The 17737-nt window shown below is 47.1% G+C and overlaps 2 protein-coding genes across 4 annotated transcripts in view; both read left to right on the top strand.

Moving 5' to 3' along the window:
* Positions 1–1768: 1768 nt before the first annotated feature.
* On the top strand, positions 1769–5436 carry actb2 (actin, beta 2). The gene is made up of 6 exons (XM_003964421.3): positions 1769–1925; positions 3097–3226; positions 3315–3554; positions 3908–4346; positions 4418–4599; positions 4677–5436. Exons 2-6 carry the CDS (start codon positions 3104–3106, stop codon positions 4818–4820), a joined length of 1128 nt encoding a protein of 375 aa, XP_003964470.1. The 5' UTR covers positions 1769–1925; positions 3097–3103; the 3' UTR covers positions 4821–5436.
* Positions 5437–10135: 4699 nt separating this feature from the next.
* tnrc18 (trinucleotide repeat containing 18) overlaps positions 10136–17737 on the top strand; it is a 34651-nt gene continuing 27049 nt past the window's right edge. For all 3 annotated transcript variants that reach the window (XM_011603743.2, XM_029835855.1, XM_029835856.1), the window contains exons 1-2: positions 10136–10295; positions 11884–12227. In XM_011603743.2, coding sequence (XP_011602045.2) covers positions 12020–12227 — 208 coding nt within the window. In that variant the 5' untranslated portion in view covers positions 10136–10295; positions 11884–12019. The remainder of the gene's footprint in view (positions 10296–11883; positions 12228–17737) is intronic.

The raw sequence follows: 17737 nt of genomic DNA, 5'->3' as shown, positions 1-17737 counted from the left end.
CAACGTTAACATTAAAATGTGCGTTAAAATGGTGGGGCCCGCATAAATGTCCAAAGTCCTGCTCACCTGAGCTCATGATTTAACAAACAGATAAAAATGTAGCCTTTACACAGTCATAATAATAATTATTATTATAATAGAAATGATGATAATAATAATAATAACAATGAATTGTTTATTTATGGAGCTGCATAAATAGATTCAGGACTGTCCATTCCATAAAAGAAACACACTTGATTCAAAGTGGAACTAAGAGACACTCCTGGTGGGTCAGATTAAATATTTCCCAGCCAAGCCCTGTTTACAGCATTACAACATCAACATTAGGAATCTTGGCTCTTCACCTCCGCCCGACCTTTTAAGATGTTCACATTGCTAAAATGCATCTCAACGTAATGTTTGAATAAACCTGGAGAGCCTTAAACTTTTAGATTTACGGTCTGTTAATGAATAAGTGGACATGGCAGACCTTTGAAACACACTTTGTCCCTATATAACGAACATTGCTATCTTGCATAGTTATCAAAAGTGTGAATAATAGTGCTAAATATTCTCCTTGTGACAAATGTTCACTCACAGTTAAGTTATTTGAGTGCGTTAAATGCTGATATGTGTTAAATGCTGATTAAAACCCTCGAGTCTGCAGATTTAGAAGGAACTTGTCTTTCACACATCTTCTAATAATACAAGCTTATAGAGATGGAAATCATTTAAAAGCAGCCCACTAGAAGGATAATATTCAGTGGGAATAAACTGAATAAATACATATAAAGGATGCCACTCAGAAAGGAAAAGCAAGTGGCAAAGTAAGACAAGCACATGTATCTGTGGGTGCTGGTTTAAAAGGGGAAGTTGCTCAACAGAGAGGAAACTCGGGTGTGAAAATGGTTCACTTTATAGTTAGATTTCGAACATTTGGTGTTGTCATCGTCTCATTTTTGAAGATGTGAGCAGAATAAAGTAGTATTTAACAATATTAGACAGTGGTATAAGGGTTTCCTGTATGGTTCAACTGCAGCTGAAAGCACAACAGATAGTGCTCTTCCACACTTCCATTGTGTTTAATTTAATATAATCTGAAAAACTTGCTTGTTTTAACACCTGCATGTGCAATGCTGCAGGCAATGCAATCTAAATATGATGACTGCCATATCTGTGACTGAAAACCAGACACATACAGCACAAGAGCTTGATCAATAAGGGAGTCTTAGCAGCTGAGGAGTGCAGAGAAGCGATGGCCTACATATGTGGTCATTCCCCAGCCCTGCCAGGGAATCTTGTGTGTGTCATATGATTGACCTGGTGATGGACTGGCTGTGAGCCACAGTGAAGTTTTTGCAAATCGAATGCTTACATCTGCATCGCCTCTGACATCGTTGATATAAAGTGAAAAGAAGAGGGCAGCCATTGACTAGCAGCCTTGGTGGAGTCTGTACAGGGAGGGGTCCCGAGTACAAATCTCTTCCGTTAACACTTAAGTATGTACTGAAGTCTTGGTGGCAGGTGCAGGGGCTGTTTGAAGAAAGTCCCGGCATCCTGTAATTGCTAAATCAAACCGATTAGCAAACTATTATCTTATTAGACCTCGTGGCATTACCCACGTTCCTTTTATTTTCTTCAGTTCTTTGCTATTATCGCCGCTCATTCTCAACCTCTCTCTTCCCCTCTCTCTCTCTCTCCCTCAAATCGCTAGCCCCCAGTGCAGCAGTGTGCACGCGACGTGCCCTGGTGCATGACGCTGGACCAATCAGAAGGCACGATTCCGAAAGTTTACCTTTTATGGCTCGAGCCGGGCAGCTGACCTAGTATAAAAGACAAGCGCCCACAATCCATAGACTCACTCTGAGCGTCGTCACACGCAGCTTGTGCGGGATATCATTTGCCTGTAACCGGTTTCCTTAAAGCGAAAACCCCCCCACCCAAAGGTAAGGCTATGGAGACGTTTACAAATGCTTAACATTAGAACGATGTTTACTACGTAAGTGGTGACGTGGCAATTTGTTTTTCATAGTTTTTACGAAATTTGGCACCGGCCACGAGGTTCTTTGTTTAATCACTGACACTAAACGAAGTTCTTTACCCTAATGTTTAAAAATGTTGTACAACTGTATTTTGAGGCGTCTACAGTAATTAATCGGGCGTATTCGCTAGCCGCAGGTGCTTTCGGATGCAGCCGGCTTTTGTCTCATGCGATGGAAATAACTGTTTTACGGGTTTTGATAAGTCATGACTTATGTGCGGATTCTGTACTAGCTTGCCCGGTATGATTCCAAACGATGTGGAGTTAGATGATTTAGGTTCCGGCTGCTCCCTTTGTGCGACTGCGACGGGGTGTGACCTACTTTAGTTAGCACGTTAGCCTAGCCGCACTATGCTAACACCGCCCTACACGCCATGCATTTTTGAAAACCTGCCTGTGGTTCACGGTCGTAGGAAATCTCGTAGGTAACTCAAAATTTCACATATTTAGACTTGTATACGATTTTTTTTTGTCTTCGTCTCTATTCAACGTGCCGGTTACATAAAGGGGAATTTATGAATGACGATCAGTCCTGGCGAAAGGCGTGGCTTTCGGGAAATTAAAGATCAGTCTGGAACTTGACCCATTCATGAATCGGCATGAGTAATGACGCAAGCCCTCATTAAGGCGTCAGTAATCAGCCCGAGTTAAAGGATATTAAGCGAGCCGTCTGTGACGCAGCTAAATTTAAGTTGCGCGTGATTCATTGTAAAAGCATAAAGACGTGAGGAGGGGGGAGGAAGCTAGGGACGACAAGGAAGTCTGGCTTGTGAAGTAGAGGGAGTGGTCGCTCAGCTCTGGGCCCGTTAACGCGTTAAGTCCGTTATGGATGTTCCTGGCAGCGCGCCATGGCGCCGGTAGCCGCAAAGCTGCTCGAAAACGAAGCATGTCCATATATGGTAACGATGGGATGCGGCGCCATTTTCTTTTGTCTGAGTCGGAATGTTGGGTAACGGCGCCCCCTGTCGGCGGTTCAGTCGACCTGCAGTCTGATCAAAGAGTGAGCTCATCGAAGCGGATGCTGGAAAGGAGATCTGATACTTTAACGTTTTTCTCCCCCCTCCCTCTTCCTGCAGTTGAGCCATGGAAGATGAAATCGCCGCACTCGTTGTTGACAATGGATCCGGTATGTGCAAAGCCGGATTTGCTGGAGACGACGCCCCTCGTGCTGTCTTCCCCTCCATCGTTGGTCGCCCCAGGCATCAGGTAAACTATTTCTATGGCATTAATACTGATACTTTCATTAATGGTTCTTGAATATAGTTAACCCATTTATTTATTTTTTTGTGTTCAGGGTGTGATGGTGGGTATGGGCCAGAAAGACAGCTACGTTGGTGATGAAGCCCAGAGCAAGAGGGGTATCCTGACCCTCAAGTACCCAATTGAGCACGGTATTGTGACCAACTGGGATGACATGGAGAAGATCTGGCATCACACCTTCTACAACGAGCTGAGAGTTGCCCCTGAGGAACACCCAGTCTTGCTCACAGAGGCTCCCCTGAACCCCAAAGCCAACAGGGAGAAGATGACCCAGGTAATTATAAAGCACTTGGCTCAACAAATCCAGCCGTTCTGAAGTAGTTGCCTCATTTCCTTCAGTTTCCTCATTCTCACATGGTCGTTCCTCCCCCTCTCCTCCAGGACTTCTCTCCTATATGATGATCTGTCATCAGCAGGTCTCTTAACTGTGTGCTTTTATCTGAATTTTTTTTTTTAAAGAGTCCCTAGACAGCACCTAGTCTGCATCTGACATGCACAAGTGTGAACGGATGTTGAGCTGCACTTGCTCCTACTAACTTGACTTTTAGCCCCACTCTAATGCATGTAGTGAGTGCAGTGATGACTACTGTGTCCAGGAAGGGTTTCTGAAGGTTCTCCTCTTTACAGATCATGTTTGAGACCTTCAACACCCCCGCCATGTACGTCGCCATCCAGGCTGTGCTGTCCCTGTATGCCTCCGGTCGTACCACTGGTATCGTCATGGACTCTGGTGATGGTGTGACCCACACAGTGCCCATCTACGAGGGCTACGCTCTGCCCCACGCCATCCTGCGTCTGGATCTGGCCGGCCGTGACCTCACAGACTACCTCATGAAGATCCTGACAGAGCGTGGGTACTCCTTCACTACCACAGCTGAGAGGGAAATCGTGCGTGACATCAAGGAGAAGCTGTGCTACGTCGCCCTGGACTTCGAGCAGGAGATGGGCACCGCTGCCTCCTCTTCCTCCCTGGAGAAGAGCTACGAGCTGCCTGACGGACAGGTCATCACCATCGGCAATGAGAGGTTCCGTTGCCCAGAGGCCCTCTTCCAGCCATCCTTCCTTGGTAGGGCTCCCAGCACTGGCAGCACAGTTGATGTTTAGACTTTGTGGTAACACTTTCGCTCATCTTCACAGGTATGGAGTCCTGTGGAATCCACGAGACTACTTACAACAGCATCATGAAGTGCGACGTCGACATCCGTAAGGACCTGTATGCCAACACTGTGCTGTCTGGAGGTACCACCATGTACCCCGGCATTGCCGACAGGATGCAGAAGGAGATCACAGCCCTCGCCCCATCCACCATGAAGATCAAGGTGAGCTGACTTGCCCTCGGTGGCGGTAAACAGATTAGTAGTTGGGCTGTTGTAATGCTTCTCTGACCCTCCTGCAGATCATCGCCCCACCTGAGCGTAAATACTCTGTCTGGATCGGAGGCTCCATCCTGGCCTCTCTGTCCACCTTCCAGCAGATGTGGATCAGCAAGCAGGAGTACGACGAGTCCGGCCCCTCCATCGTCCACCGCAAATGTTTCTAAACAGACTGTTCCTCCTCCCCCCTCCCCAACCAAATGCCCAACAACTTCAGCTCTGTGCAAAACACCACACATTTCTCATACACACTCAGGCGCAGAGCCTAGACGACCAACTCATTGGCATGGCTTCAGTTATTTTTGGCGCTTGACTCAGGATTTTAAAAAAACTGGAACAGTGAAGGAGGCGGTAATGTTTTTGGCTAGTTAAGAAGGTACCCCAGGGTTCTGTTGCATCTGGGGATCAAAAAAATGTACATTTTGTTTCTTTGAGTCATTCCAACTGTTCACTGCATTGTTCAGAAACATGATTCCAAATGTTAACTGCATTGTTCAGACATGTATTTGCCTCTGTGAAGGCTACCCAGTGGTTGGCGCATACTTAAACATGGTTGTAGTATCGCTTGTATGTAATTTATGTCTGGGTTTTTTGTACTTTCAGCCTTAAATATCTTGGTCCTGTTATTTTCTTTTTGTTGATGCAAAACCCAGTCATGACCTTAATCCCCGGGGGTATTGGGGCAAAGGGGTCTCGAGGTGATGGGGTTACAGGGTGCCAGACTGGTGGGGCCAACCTGTACACTGACAAACAATCCCAATAAAGTGCACATGTGTTCCAACATGTCTGAGTCTTGTTCTCCTCTTTTAAACCTGTTGCATCAGCTTAATTGGACAGCATGGTTAAATTCAATGTAACCTGGACGCATCTTAGTTTATCAATGACTTGACTAGTGTTGGGCCGATCTAGGGTTTAATAAAGTTGAAGGCTCCAAGTTGGTAAACTCGAGGGCGGAAAAAAATGCATGTTTGCTTTGTCCCCAACATACTGCTGACGTGAGCAGCGTTACTAAAATCTCGCTTTGTGCTCCTGCGAGCTGCAGGCAGTGGTCCAGTCTGGCCAGCAGAGGCCGCTATTGTGCAGCTGTGCCACACCTCCACTTTAATACCTGTATTGTTACATTCCAGTAGAACTACAACGGCAGTTACCTTGCAGACAACGCTGCGACAGGTTCATGTGCGTGTAACCAACCAAATCAGGAACATGGCTGGTATTGCTGATTTAGTGTTCCTTTTTTTTTTTTAAATAAACAGCTGTACTCTTACAACCTTTTTGCTATGTCTGCTCTTACTTAGCTGTTTTGTGGATGAATTACTCTGCTTGACTCAGTCTAAATCAAGTTTCTCTGCTTTAGCTATTTCAATAGACATTTGAAAAATTTGGTTTACAAAACAAAGCCAGCAACAACCCAGAGGTCAAAGGTTACATTTTAGAAAATGAGCAATGGGTTCTACAAAAGCGCCAGACAGGAGGGTAAGACGGGTGTTAGCTGGTGCTGTCGCACCTTGTCCTGTCAGACTGTCCCAGTTAGGTGTGGCATTCTGGGCTGCATGAGAACATACGACGGGCTTTTTTGTCCTGGAGGCAGAGATGTTTGCATGTGCGCGTTACCTGTGCAGATGTCTGTAAACGGAGCAGGGTCACTCTGACAGAAAATGGAGCACCTTTTCTGTCCGCTCCGCTGCTCGGGTCACGGATTTCCCCTTTTCCTCCAACAGATGGGGCAGCTGCGCTACATGTGAAGTGGGTGAAAGGCGAGCGGAAGGTTACTGCTGCTGACAGAAGGAGGCCAGCGGGGAAGCATCGATCATATTCAAATACACCACTCCAACCCCCCTTGCACGCCTTTGAGTGATTCTCAGTCTGCGGAGGGTGGCGGCTTCTCTGCACACTTATTCCACTATTCATCTGAAGGACTGACGGGATCTGGTCAGTGTAATGGAGCGTGTAGTTCAGCGTATCAGTGCGCTGGATTACACGCGGATTTAAAAAAAAAAAAAGAAATCAGAGTTAGTTGATTTAGAGAGAGTGAGGCAAACAGTCTGTGCGAGTTTCAGCAGTGCTGACATGTCACCGCCGCGTGCACTCCGGTGCGTCAGCGCGCCTTCGCTGGCCCCGGCGGTGTGGCCCAAAGGGTTTCTAGAGAAAACCCCTCCCCTCGACGTCTTGAAGCTCCAACCACAAAACTCCAGCACATAGGAGCAAAATGCCCCAAATACACATCCTCTGCGCTGCATCGCTTACTCAAGGCCCCTGGGCGAACATCGCCCCCCATCGCCGGCAGTTGCAGATGGAAATGTCGGTATGGGGCTGCAGATAAGGAGCGTGTTTCTGTTGAGTCCTAGCAAATGTTAGCAAATGCGTGTGGTGCGTTAGGAAGAAACAAAATAGTGGGTCCTGAATTCGTTAGACACGCTTGAAATGCAGACGTGCAGTTGCACGCACGTTTATCGTTTCCACATACAGCGTCCAGCTCGTTTAAATCCGCACGTGACGTCACTCCATTTCAAATAAATTCTCCCCAAACTGCGTTTGCTGACAGATAATCGCGTACTGTCAGCCTGTGTACGCGCGCTCTTGAATTGCATGACCGTCACGGTGGTGTGCACGCGGCCAGTTGTTTGTCCTGTAGCCACCCCTCCTCCACACACACACACGCACCCTGAGGTGGTCTGCCATAAAACCCTGCAAGGCTGTGTTTGATGATTGGCAGGTCTCCCATGAGGGCTGGACGCGCGTGAGTGTGCGCGCGGGGTGATGTCAGTCACCGCTCTGAGGCGTTTTTATCGCGTGTGCGCGCGTTTCTTCCGCGCACCCGGGGAACATGACAGTGCAATTAGCCCTCCTAGTCAGCGCGCTCTCGCTGCAGCGGTGCAGCGACACAGAGAAGTTGCGCATAGGGAGGGGGATGGGGGGTGGGGGGTGGATGCGTGAACCGTGCGCTCGCACGCTCCTTCTGCGTGACAGGGTTGGAATCTCGACCGTTGCTTCCATCCGTCCCTTTAATGGAAACTGGCACAGATGTGTGTCATTGTCATGATAAACATGGAGGTTTTTTACAGCAACCTCCCCTCCTGGTCACTGCAAAGGGTGAGTGGTTATGCAGGACATTTTTCTGTATTTATTTATGTCTCTGTGTAATAAACACCCCCCTACACGCGCGCGCACACAGTGCTGAATCAATCAATGGCGTCTCTGTGCGCAGTCCCCAGTGGGTTAAACTGGTGGGTACGCTTACGCACCCGGGGAAAGTCTGCAGTCTGGCCAGCCGTTCACATCATCTATCCCATCCTTCAAATGACAGCAGCATAATTAATACAAAACTGGATATGTGGAGGATGCGAATATACAAGTAACATGGAGGAGAGGTTATGGATAGCGTGTTCTTATTCTGTTCGTGGAAGAAAAACAGCGATATATACCTCATCTGAAAAAGTGCTCACACTGCAGCGACATGCAGCGCCTTTTCCTCCTCTTGCAGCAGTCTACTAGACTAATGTCTGTTGTTTTGGTTCATATTTGGGGGAATGATTTTGCACCAGACCACCTACAAATAAACCAGACAGTAAAAGAATAGTTTTAATATATCGAAAAAAAATCCCCTGTCATCAGAAAACGCTGGCATTAACCTGGGAAGAGAAGGTGGCTGCAGGTAAATGCAACAATAGTGCATGCGTTTATGAATCATTCCCCGAAAACAATTTTTAAAAAGCCTGCGCAATAAACCACACGGACTATTAAGGCGGTTCAATTAAAGCAAGGTGGATTAGTTCCCCTATTCTTAAACAGGCGAGGATGCTTTTAAGGAACCCGTCCGGACATCCAGGACCCACCTCAGAGTGGAGCGGACCCAAAGATCAGAGCGTTATTTAACAAAGAAAAGCACCGAGGAGAAACCTGCCTCCTCCTCACAGGCTGAAAACAAGGCAACAATGGGGCCTAATCTAAGGTTATTGTCTGAATTCCCAGTCGGAACGATCAGGAGAACAATGGTCGGCTTGGTCCCCCCCCCCCCTCGGACGACTTGAGACGGGACATCGCTTCTGATCTCGGCCTGGTAATTCCCTCCCTGGGTCCCGTCAGGGGTGACGGAGACCGGGCAGCGGGGCGAGCGGCGTCGCTCTGCGGCCTCTTCTTCACGATCACGTCGGCGATGTGTTCGTTGTCCAGACGGCCGGATAACCAGCACTGTACGAGCAGAGAAAGGCTACGGAACCTCGCCGGAGTGGCGGGTCTATTTTATCGACCACTCGGACGAAGCTCCGCCGCTGCCGCTCCTCTCCCTCCGCGCGCCCAACTAGGCTATTTCTCCCTAAACTTTCTCCACGCGGAGGGGCGGCCTTGAAACAGATGCCGCGAGGGGGAGGAGGAGGGGCAGGGAAAATGGAAAGGGCAGCTTGAAACCGTCTCCGCTTTTTAATCAACATTTTTTGCGACCGTGTAACGTGGAGCGGTTCACCTCCAAGGAAAATGCGTAAAAATCCGCGATAGCCGGATAGTACCGTGCGTGTGCACGGTGTCACGTGAGCGGGCTTTCAGGTCCCAGACCGGGCGACCACCGTCAACAGCCCCTGTGAATTTAAGCATAGTAACACCAAGAAGTGGACCACTTTTACCCTTTTCAAATGGTAATTCGCCCCCTCCCTGCTAAATCTTAACGCACATTATTCGACCTTCAGTTCCTGCCGAAACCAACCACCCATGTTTGTTCGCAGATACAGTGAAAGTTGTGCATTCTTTAAAAAAATACTGATTAAAATGACAGTGCGTCTGTTATACTAAATTGCCTGTTTTCTTGCGCACACTATCTATCTATCTATCTATCTGTCTGTCTGTCTGTCTGTCTGTCTGTCTGTCTGTCTGTCTGTCTATCTATCTATCTATCTATCTATCTATCTATCTATCTATCTATCTATCTATCTATATACACACACATACATATTTGAGGTCACAATAAGGCACATTTCTTCCACCTGGGAAAAGATCTTGCGATGTTTACATTGTATCGACTCGAATCCAATTTAATGAGTTGTCCTCCACTATTTAGTTAATCAAACTAAACATCAAGACTTTACGGGGTTTGGCGTGAAAGTCGCGTCTGGACAGTATTGGAGCGCCCATTATAACCACTGTTGAAATGGGTGGATTGTATGGGGGAAGAATTGCCCCCAGCGCACACACACATACACACACACACACGCACACACACGTCCTCACTAAAAACAGAAACCCTCTTCTTGTTTTTATTACTCGCTCTTGAAGGAAAAGGGGACCTTGAAACGGCTCAACCTTCTTGCTCCATAATTGGTTTTATAGTGCTGGCGAGCGGCCAGTGTTGTTTTTAAGACTTGGAATTTGATTGACACTCGGCGCAGCCAGTCAGAAAGCAGATATGTAAAAACTGTTGGAGCTCCGACGGGATTGGCTGGCAGCGGGGAAGATGGGAGGGGCTTGAAAAACAATGCTGTGTTTCATTGCTGAGGAGCTTTACGGACTCGTCAGGGGCTGCTCCCCCTCCAAGTTACACCCCAGTTTACCTTCGGACGAGCTTGTAATGGGCTACAGTTCTCCCAGCAAGCTGGAAGAATTTTGAGAGACTGTAGCATAATTTTTTTTTCAAATTCCAGTTTCTCTACTTTCAAGTAAGCGCTGGGCTTGTTCTGCGTTTCCCATGTCGGTTTCATGTTGTTTTCATTCGAAAAGACCCAACAACTCGGACACTTGAGTCCGAGTTGTTGGGTCTTTTCGAAAAGACAATTCGGGTTGGAAATCTGGCTAAAATGGGCGCGGGTGTCATTGCGTGCGACATCGTAGGTTTGGGGGTGCAGTTATCGACGCGAAAAGACCACTTTAGAAACATTTCCGCCGAGAAAGTTTTTTTGCGTGGCGTTTATGGAACCGTGAAAAGTTTGAAACGTGGCCGAAAAGCCGTGTTGCTGCGCGCCTTGCCGCATGGATCGCGACGGGGAGGCACGCCACATTTTTAAGACCCTTTCGAAAGCTATCTGCGACGTTAAAGAGATCGTTTGGGATTTTCTCCCCCCCAGATATGAAGGGCTTTATTGTGATTTCTGAACGAGCCCTTCTTCAGATCCCGCCCGCCTGCATATCACGAGTCAGTGCTTTAAGGTGTTTATTCTATCCCCTGGATCTTAATTCGACTTTCCTTTAATTTTCAACGTGATTATATTTTACCATCGCTTATATAATTGCGGTTGATATTAAGAGATGTGTGTATACAATCTTCAATTCCGCATTTTACCACAGAGCCAGTTATTATTATTGTCGTGTATCTCGCTGCAGCTTTAATTTAATTTGTTGTTGTTTCGCCAACATGCTCATTTGCGTGTGAAAACATTCGCATATCGCGAAATTATTTAATTCGACCTTCTAAAAGTCGCGTTGCTGCGAGTCGATTCCATTTCATCTGATTTTGAGATGAGCGTGGTTGTGAAAATCGGTTCTATATTTTGACACCGGGTTAAATTTGGTGTAGTTCTGCGTTAAAGTTAACCAAGCGGAGTTTTAACCAAAGCCTGGTGTGTTTACGGGTGGTTTTCTTTCCCTGGGCAGCACCCATGTCCACTGGCGAAGTAGTGTTAAACTCGATATTCGGTAACCCAACTAATGAATGATTCAAGCGTTATTTATTTTTAACCCGTTTGGAATTTATATTTGATGCCTTTTCGGCGTTAATGGTTCATACGCGGCTAGGCGGTCCTGAATTTCTGCTTTTTGCGTTAAAAGACGACCGGGCAACGGTACAACATCGATTCGAATGATAAGCTCGGACCGTGTGCGTTTCTTTCGCGGGATCGGGAGCGACCGTTCGAGGCCAGGACAGAGCGGCTGACCGCCTCTCTCCTGGTTGTTCCTCCCCGGGAAGCGCAGCTCCGGAGCGGCTGGCTTCTGTTCGCGGTGCGGTGGGGGTGGAGCGCTGCCGCTCGCAAGCGATTAGATCAAAATATTGCAGCTTTCGCGCACTGCATATCAAACTGCAGTTAAAATCCACGAAGACCAACACACGCCATCATCCCGTCGATCAGCCCGTGTTCAGCGCTGAGTTTTCGAAGTGGTTTTCCAAACTGCGTCATTGCACGTTTGCACCGACCGTTCGCTGTAACGATGACAAATCCGAAAACTACCACTTACAAACTGTTTGCTGGGTTTATTCTTTAGACCCTGGGCTTTTCCTGCTCATTTATTTCCACATCCGTGTGTCGTTCGCAGGTCAGCAGGATGGCTGGAAAGGAACCCGATTCGTCTGAAAAACAAATGACATTATTATAGCCAGAATTGGCCATTTCGGAATAAGGGGCCTATCCGCTCGGACTATTTCTTTTCACAACTTTTCTCTGTGTGGATAATGGATGGCAGAGATTTTGGACCTCCCCGATCCGTCCACGTACCACCTCCGTTGTTGGCGGGGATCGCGATGGACTCTCACCGACTCGGAGCAGCGGCAGCGGCCGGGAGGCTCCCTCCCTCCTCCGGCCACTTGGGCGCGAGTCACCCGCCGTCACTCCACTCCGGAAAATTCCTGCCACCGGCCATTAACCTACATCCAACCCACAGTAAGTAACTGATAACTTCGGGGTTTCCGTAACCTTCCACCTTCTAAACATTAACTTAAGACCGCGCTGCGCAGAAATAACGCGCACGGTTTGTACCTGCGAGCGCGAATATCGCTTGGATGTGGTTACACCATTCTGTAGGGAATTACCCCCGATTCAAACGGAATAAGGAGGTGTGGCTGCTATAAAGCAATGGCAACTTTCATTTGTGAAAGTATGGTATGCGAAGGCTTCCTGTCGCCGCGCATTAGTGGAAAATTACTTGATCTTTTGCCGCGCACACGGCGGCGGGCGAATTCTGCAGCGCTCGGTGGGTCAGGGTGCAACCATCCAGAACCTGCATGCGGACCATTTCGCCGTGCTCGCTGCGAAAACAGCTGCATTTATTGGAGGGCTGGGTTGTGATGATGTGGCCAAGCGGGAATGACTGTTCATTTCTTCCGACGATGGCGACTGGAGAGGAATGACAGCAACACTGCGACGTTTGTAAAGTGCCTTCATGTGTTTGTAATTCTGGTGGACGTCTTTTAAAAGACTGCAGGATGTGTGAGTGAAAACTGTGAACACATAAATGTGACCGGGGTGGAAGGAAAACAGTTGTGTTGAAATAGAAATGGCACGAACCACCTCTTGAAATCGGCAATTGCCTGTGTTTACATCACCCTGTCCTGTGTGTGTGTGTGTGTGTTGCTGCATGAGCCAAGCCATTATTTCACCCATAGAATGTCTCTCTCCCTGCTGAGCTGTTATGTTTTCCCCTTGACTCTGCCTGCATAGGGAGGTGTCTGCCATCTGTTTGTAGTGCAAGCATCCAAACGAAAGGGGCGAAAAGATAACGTAGGAGGCTCGCATGCAGTTTTGTAGGCAGTGGAAAAATCCAGGGTGCCGTCATCTGGGTCGATGTCTGAGTCGCTCGGGTCATTTGGGAAAATGAAAAGTCTGACAAAAGCTCCCATTGAGATGCTCGCGTCCCTCTGAATATACTGTAGCCTGCAGACAAAGATGCAATTACTCTTGCCGTGGTTTCTTGTTGGAGGTAAACCCTGGAGATAATAGCATCGCAGTTTTGCCTTCCCCTCGTCATTACCGCCGAGCGTGGGTTCAAGGCAACGCTGGGAGCGCGCACTCCAGAGGTCTGTAGTAAAGTAAGGTTGTGCACCCAGGGCAGGGCTCGGATGAAGCGTTAATTCGGCACGTCTACAGAGCTCACATGCGCGCACGGGAAAGCTGTCAAGAGACGAAATCGACTCTGCGGGTAGGGTGACGGGATGATTGATGGGTGTGTGGTAGGAAACGGAGATGCCACAGTCCCGCTACGACTAAAGTATGCAAATATTATTTCGTTGCGGCGCATCTTTAATGAAGCAGAAGTGTATCTATTGGGATGGCATTTCCAGAACGCTGCGTGCTGAACAGCCGTCCTCTAAAACATTCGTTCCAAACGGGATGCGTTTAATCTGCCCACACGTTGACCCCCTCTCGCTCCGAGTCTCATCTGCTTTAACGCATAATCTGCGCCTCCACCCACAGAAACACGCCACCGTGCGACACAGGTCATTTAGCTTTACAGCACTCCTCCATCAAATCCCCGTGCTCCGCTTTAACCCAAACTCAAGTGAGATCTCAGTGAGTCCCACACTCTTAATAACGCCGCGCAGCTCCTGTTACCAGATAATTACCCGGCAATTGCAACTGTTCATAATGTTCCTATTTAATTGCAATAAACAGCATGAATCCTGCTGCCTGAGACCCTTCGTCAGAGCCAGAGTTGGTCCCTCTATCGTTGTTTTTCTCCTTTTCTTTCACATGTGTTTGGATTTGAGTCATTTTCTGCGGGTTTGTCGTTTTGGGCCGATCCTCTGATAGCTGGCTCTTAGCTAACAATGTTTTCCCTCCGCAGTCTTTTATTTCCGTCCAGCTTTTCCATCTGAGTTAACATTGCAGCGTATTGCTCACTCTGTACGCAACCCGAGTGCAAAAAAACACTTGTTTTGAGAACCTGTAAATAGTTATTTGCCTCTAAGCCAAATAAAGGGTGGGTCGTCTCTGACCGATCTGTTTCCACTCGGCACCTCTCTGGCCTACGTTACCTTCTCATTCACAGAGGCTGCGTTTATGTAAACACGATAAGGTCTTAGTCACCATTTATAGACGCGACAGAAATCGCCCCCCATTAGCACATTGAGACAACCTGTTCTCTTTCTGCCCCGATACGTCCAAGAACGGAGGTGGGACCTGCTGCAGCGTGCACACATCGGCTTTCCTTCTATTTGATTAGTGTATTTCCACAATCTCCATTTCTGTAGAAGAACCAAAGCTGTGAAATCTCATTTACAAGCATTTTCATGTCCACTATTGACTTCTGAGGTCAAATATGCTCAGGCCCACGTGTTGTCTTACTGAAAGGAAGGGCTTGTTTCTTTACTAAAACCTACCACCAGGGGTAAGTGAGATACTATGGCTGCACATTTAGCCTGCACTGACAACAAGCAGGCAGTATATTTCAGTTGTGATGAGTGTTTATTATGGTATAGCCTTACACAGGTTTGTAATGAATAAGGCAGAGTTGTTGAGGGTGGCGTCCCATGTATGATAGCGTGTCTGAACTAGCAACTTTTCAACCCTTTGTCTTTCTCTCCCAGAGTTTTGTGTTCACCAGGGACTAAAAGGAGTGAGACACAGAGGCAAATGTAGGTGTAGCGAAGGCAGCAAAGGCAAGTCAATAAACCGAAGAAAATGGTTGAGACAAAGGAGAAGTGGTGAATGGGCACAGTCCCTGAGGTGCAAAGTGGTGTTTTGTTTTCAGTGGATAAGACTTCAGCGGTTGTTGTTTGGGAACGTTCCTGTCAGGGAAACAGTGTCGATGGGAGGCTGGAGGTCTTGTTTATGGGAATGGGAGCATGTGATTGTGCTTAGTGCAGTTCGGGCCCCGGAGTTTCCCCCATGGGGCTTTACAGAGAGTACAAATTTACTCTGCCCACAGCAGATTCAAATGGAGTCAGACAAACATGGTAGCTCTTCAACTGTTCTCTCTGTCTCACTCACGTGTAAAACGCTTTCTTTTTCACTGCAGTAGTGCGTCTGTTTTGGTTAATAATAATTTAAAAAAAGATAGCTGTGCAGTGATTTTGTGTATTCAAGAAGCGTGTCTCTATATGTGAGAGGGTAGATGCAGTTTGGAAATGTGCCCCCCCCCCCCCCCCCCCCCCCCCATCCCCCAGATTGATTGAATTCTACAGGAGAGAAAACAGACTCCTTGAGAGAATGAAGCACAAGACGCTGCTGCTCTGCTACAATAAACCTGTCAGTGGCAGACAAACGACACAGTCTCACACACACACACACACACACACACACACACAGAGCTGTCAACTGTGAGAGCAATAGGTGCGTGCGTGTGTGTTTTGGTGTGAAAGCAAGCGTGCCTTGGCATGTTGAAATACCTAAAGCATTAGCTAAGATTTTCTCTTTGCCTTAGCCCTCTCTTTAAGTCAAACAGCTCATAAAGGTCACACACACAGGTGCACCATGTTGCGTGTATGTCTCTCCGGTTGTCTTTTTTATCCATCTCCTGTTACATAATATTCCTCCAGGTACGCCCGGAGAGGATGATTAGGTCATCCAATATGTTTTTTCGTCACTGAAAAATACATTTCAGATTTGAGTAATACAAAAACATTCAATCGCTTGCTGTATTTAGGAGCCGGATCCATTTATTTTTTTAATTGTCTTCTGAAACTGTGACTCTACCCATGTTCCAACTGTGCACGCCAGTAGGCCCGTTTGTCACACCGCACAGGGATGTGTGCCATTTGCAAGCATGTTGGGTTCTGCTAGCATGGAGGAGTGTGTCAAAATGACACCTGCCATCTTTGCAGGGGATTTTTTTTGGAAGCGTGGACCCACCAGGCGCTCTAGCACAGTACTTACTGATTAAAAATAGCTGAATGTGTAAAAGCATTGAAAGGTGGCGACATATTCCTTCCAACCAAACAAGCCTTAGTTCCCTCGGATTCAGCCTGGATTCAACTATTTCTTTTCTCTCTGTGTTTTTAGGCAGAAGTAATTCAAGGTTTGTTTAATTAGCATCATTGCAGCTTTTTGTGGTTTTTGGTCTGTAAACCGTGCTACCATATATAGTATTTGGAGTCCTTTCGCAGCACACGCTGACTCACTGCAATGGCTTTTTGACTGAACAGAACAGATTTTACTAACATGATTATTAGCCTTCATGGCCTTCCTGTTGTCTGCTGTGGAGAAGCGCCTGTTTCCATTTGTCAGGTTTTGAATGAACAGATGAAGCTTCGATGCATCGGAGTTTCCAGGGAGGGTGTTTCTGTAGGAATCTGCTCAAACACTGATCACCCTTTTACACAGTGATATGGCAGAATGCTCTTCTGCAAATGTTTCGGAGAACATGTGGACATTTAGAAACCATTGAGAGATGTGGGACGTAAATGCGAGTGACAAGTGCAAATCTCACATTCTCAGTCTGTCGTTTCCTTTTCTTCCCTGCCAAAGACGGGTGTTTGAGGAGCTGCGAGAGATGGCCGTAGTAGCAGAATTTCACTCTGCTTTTTTCCAAGGAACAGAAAACAGGAAAGAAATGTTGCGTTAAACCTGCATCTGAGCTTGATTTCCCTGATTTTCCCTGTGTGGGCGTGTTTCATAGCTCACAGGATCCATTTCTAGCAGAGGTTACGCTTCAGATCTGAAGATCCAGGCTCAGCGTGTGTCGGGGAGGCTGAGATCACGTTTTTGTCATCGTTTAACTCACTTTTCCAATGTGAGAATAAATATTCTTGGAGACTATAAGATGGAAAAGAGGAGTGAAAATGTGAAGGAGCAGAAATGGAGAAGAATGCTTTTACTTTCATTTTTATTCCTCATTGTTCAGTAAAGGGACTGGAATTTTTATCTTTTGGAGCTTTTGATAAAAGGCCCATGGGCAGCTGTGATGCAGAGATTGATCGGCATACCGTGTGTGTGTGTGTGTGTGTGTGTGTGTGTGAGACCCTGGTGTTTGGCCTAAAGGAATGGAAACCGTTGATATCCTTGACAGGTGGTGTGTTATTAGATGAAATGTGTGTTGCTCTTCAGAAACCCACACAAACACTAGACAACAATTAGGAAGTGAATTAGAACCAGAATAATTTTTTAAAACAGCATTGTTGTCACTGTTCCAACGCACAGGAGGCACAGAGTTCGCAGCACTTATAGCTCATATGATCAGGACCAGCACAGGACCCAGGAAAGTCACGAGCTGGTGAGGAATGCACAATTCAATCCAGGCTTTGAGTCATTAAATCAGAAGGGAAAAGTACCTTCCTTCTATTTTTCTACTTAAGGCCAGTAAAGAACAGAAGTTATGTTATCTTGCTTGTCCTGCTTGTAGCAATATATAATCTGACTGTAATCTATGAATTGATGTTCACCTCAATCCAAACCTGAATAAAATAGCTTCTGATCCCAACTCTGCCGCAGTCTAACAGTCCCACACCATACCAGGT

The sequence above is a fragment of the Takifugu rubripes genome, chromosome 5 (assembly GCF_901000725.2).
Source record: "Takifugu rubripes chromosome 5, fTakRub1.2, whole genome shotgun sequence".
Classification (NCBI taxonomy): domain Eukaryota; kingdom Metazoa; phylum Chordata; class Actinopteri; order Tetraodontiformes; family Tetraodontidae; genus Takifugu; species Takifugu rubripes.
The sequence above is the reverse complement of the archived record's forward strand: the minus strand, read 5'-3'. Positions and strand labels throughout refer to the sequence as shown.